Source organism: Panulirus ornatus, chromosome 19 (genome assembly GCF_036320965.1).
Source record: "Panulirus ornatus isolate Po-2019 chromosome 19, ASM3632096v1, whole genome shotgun sequence".
In the NCBI taxonomy this organism is placed as follows: domain Eukaryota; kingdom Metazoa; phylum Arthropoda; class Malacostraca; order Decapoda; family Palinuridae; genus Panulirus; species Panulirus ornatus.
In genome coordinates this window covers 66,292,315-66,296,019 of record NC_092242.1, presented here as the reverse complement: position 1 = coordinate 66,296,019, position 3,705 = coordinate 66,292,315, and the positions used below count along the sequence as shown (strand labels likewise).

Here is a 3,705-nt window from a genome sequence, read left to right as displayed (position 1 = left end):
GTAGGGAGTTGTGGTTTCAGTGCCCCACATATGACGGCTAGAGAATGGATGTGAGCATATGCGATCTTTCTTCGTCTGTTTATGGTGCTATCTCGCTGATAGCACAGGAGCAGACGAAGACAGGCCACATCCGCTCACATCCATTGTCCAGCTGTCACGTGTAATGCACCGATAACACAGCTCCCTATCCACAACCAGGCCACACAGACATTTCCATGGTTTGTCCCGGTATCTTAACATGCCCTGGTTCAGCACATTCACAGCATCATGGCTAACGTGTTGTCAGGTGTTACGTGTGAGACGAAGGAGAAATTGTAAGTTCGTAAGCTGAAAGCCAGCAGCCCACTGGTGACAGAGGAAATAAGAAACAACCCCAGCTGCGGAAAAGGGGGTTGAAACTCGAGTTTCACAAGTACTGGCTCAATGCGCTGTCGTCATTATCCACCCTCGATCCCTAACATGCGGAGGCTGCCTATTGTACGAAAGAATCCATTTTCACCGAAGAACTGGGAATAAAGGGACTGCAAAATGCAAAAAAAAAATAAAAAAGACGAAAGAGATATAAATACCAACAGAAATGTCAAAAAATGTCAACAGAAATGTCAAAAGAGACGCGACGTCAAAACTAAGAGAAAATGGTATTGTAAGTAACGGAGAGGCTGAACAACAAAGCGCAAAACAGTCTAAAATCCAGCAGCAACAGAGGAGAAGGTAAGACAGCAATGAGAGAGATAATTAACAGAACACAAGAATCAACAACAAAAAAGCGCTGTGTCGACTGCATCGGGAAAACGCTATTTCTAACTAAGGAAAAAATAGAGTTATGGAAGAGGGTAAAAGTTATGAATAGCAGAGCATAATATTAATGAATTAGCCATGAAGAACATCCCAGTAACCACTAAAGAGTGTAGACAAGAGGCCAAAACCCAAGATATACTAAGACTCCTGTTGATATCGAGGTGGGTTCTGTGTCCAAAGATAAACCGGTAGGAGGGTCTCTATGGCCTCAGAATATCAGTATCTCTAGTGTGCCATAGATGGTGATCCAGAGGGACTGTGGTAATTGGTAGCTGGAGCTGTGCGGAGCAGAGATAGTGCATGGTAGACAGGAAGGACGGGTGGTTGGGAAAATAATACGTGGTGGTCAGGAACTGAGGTTATGAGAAGAGAATGTGGGATGGAAGGCAGGGAGTGTATGGGAGTGGGAATTGTGGGTATGGTGGAGGGTAGGTAAAATGTGGTGGAGGCAGGGAGTGTACGGTGGAAGCGTTGTATTTGTCTGGTAGAGGGTTAAAAGAGTAGAGTGGAGAGTTGTGAGTGTACAGTGGAGAGCTGGGAGTGCAGCATGCATGGGAGTGTATGCATGGTAGGTAGCAGAGTTTTTTTCACAGCCAAGATTCGAGTCACTTGTGGGAGTACTCACTGAAGTCAGGCGGTGAATGGCGAAGACTCTTAGGAGGGAAAAAGAATACGTCAATAAATAAAGGAGGAACAATAGAGTATAATGGAAAGAAGTGTGAAAAAAGGAGAACAACTGTCGAATTATCGTGATGTATGTATGGAGAAGATATTAAGCCAAGTCTAGTCGTGTAATTTGTCATAATGGGACAGAAAGTACGACACAGAGGGTATAAGATGGTTCCGGGCATCACTTCAACAATTTAGTCAAGAAGGCAGTAGTTCTCTGGGATGTTGGTGGGAGTCACGTGCAAACAGCGTATGCTAAATGCAGATCAGCAGCAACAGACAGCTTGGTAAAACAGCCCACCCCCCCCACCCCTCTCAACTCCCACCCCGCGAAAGGAGCTTGGTTGGGTTACACAATGGCTGGCACGAGGGCGAGGGCGGTATATGACTAGCAATGACCTCCTCCAAACAAGAGCAAAGGGCCAGAGCGAAGGGCAAGGTGTGTGTGTGTGTGTGTGTGTGTGTGTGTGTGTGTGTGTGTGTGTGTGAACGGCAATTGGTGAAAGGCAAGGATGTGTGGTGGTGGTGGGGGGGAAAAGTGTACGAAGGATATAGTTGCGTGTGCGACGGAGAGTGTGGTGGTGGTAGTGACTGCAAAGAGCGGTGGAGTTAAAGGTACATTGTGTCCTGGAAGGAAGATAATGTACATGTATGGTGAAGGATACAGTGGAGGAGTGTAATACATAACAGAACTGAATGTGGGGGGTGGGGGTGTAATAAACGAAGGAGTGTGACATATTCATTTAGCTTGTGACAGAATGGAAGGCACATTACCTTGATTGCTCGGTTTCGCCAGTTGACAGAGCCTCCCGTCTGGACGGGGACAGCGCTCTGTACAACCACCACTGGCTGGTAACTCTCTGAAAGACAGGATAAATACATTTTAATTCCCTGAATCAAATCAATAAAAAAACATGTAAACTATCAACACCCAAAATAATAAAGTTTTAGTATCGTTAAAAATAAAACTACAGCTAACTTGGAGCGTTTTTCTAATCATATATCAATGAAAAGTTAGGTAATTTTAGGTATAAATATAACAAAAGGAGAGACAACAGTAAGGATATGTGTCTTACTCCTGAGGATGGTGATAACAGAAGAATGGGGCACTGTCTGAAAACAGTTTATGAAGAGTTTTCTGCAAACACTCCTATTTGAATGCAATACTTGACTACAAAAGCATATACGAGGAAGTGTTCTCCTACCACAGCCATACTCATGTTCATTAAGGATATAATGGCTTGGTGTGTATTTACACCACATATTCACGTTGGAGTAAGTCATCATTTCGTCTGGCCATCGCTTCTCGTCGTAACAAGGACAATCGTGACTGTCGACCAATTTCCGCATACGTAAATGTCATCCCTGTGTTACTCGTGTTTGTGCATCTTATACCTTAGAGTTACCAATTACCAATTATTGTGTTACAATATAGTTTCCACAATGAGTTACCAAGCCGAGGAGAACCTGGCGTCACTACACGGGCAACTGTTTTGACTGGGTTTAATTCTGCCTGAATGCAAGCTAATTCAATGACCCTGTCCTCATTTGACGGACGAATATATGTTACTTCTTTCAGCTTAGGATTAAATATCACTCATGTAAGACCCGTGGGTTAAACCTATCGCGAGAACCCACTCCTTGTACGTATCAAAAATGCCCTTTCAAGATGTTACTTGTCATGACCCTGGCCAGTCTAACTAACACCTCAGCCCCTCGCAAAGCACTCAGTGCAGATCAATACTCACGTGTGGTAGCCATGGCCTGTTGCATACCTCGCTGACAGAGGCGACAACAACACTCCTCAGTAGGACGTCATCACAACAAACACTATTTCATCACACCTCCACAACGATACGGACTCCTACCGAGTCCTATGGTGACGCCATTTGCTTTCAAGATAAACACGAGCGGGTACCAGTTACTGCTATTAAATTTTAACATTTTAGGCGTAATTTGCGTCCAGAATTAAGATAGAATTCTCCTTTGTATGATGAATTAACCATTGGTGTATGGCATATATAATTCATTCCGAGAACACAACATATCTGCAAAACCATAAATAATAGAATTATCCATCGTAAGGATACTATTTCGCAGTCTTGCCATCGCGGAAACATTTTCAGTATTCACGACATGAATCATTTCTCCCATGACTAAAGCAGAGTATTTCAAGATTTTTCTTCTATTTCACATATTTCGTGGCCTCTATGGTAAAGTAAGTGGTGATAACAAAGA

The 3,705-nt window shown here is 43.7% G+C and overlaps 1 protein-coding gene across 1 annotated transcript in view; it reads right to left on the bottom strand.

Annotated features, from left to right (window-relative positions):
* The window catches only part of LOC139755634 (uncharacterized), a 17,731-nt gene extending 14,367 nt beyond the window's left edge, over positions 1 to 3,364 (bottom strand). Inside the window, exons 1-2 of the mRNA XM_071674225.1 lie at positions 3,216 to 3,364; positions 2,242 to 2,327 (exon numbers count right to left, since the gene is read on the bottom strand). Coding sequence (XP_071530326.1) covers positions 2,242 to 2,327; positions 3,216 to 3,240 — 111 coding nt within the window. The 5' untranslated portion in view covers positions 3,241 to 3,364. The remainder of the gene's footprint in view (positions 1 to 2,241; positions 2,328 to 3,215) is intronic.
* Positions 3,365 to 3,705: the final 341 nt, after the last annotated feature.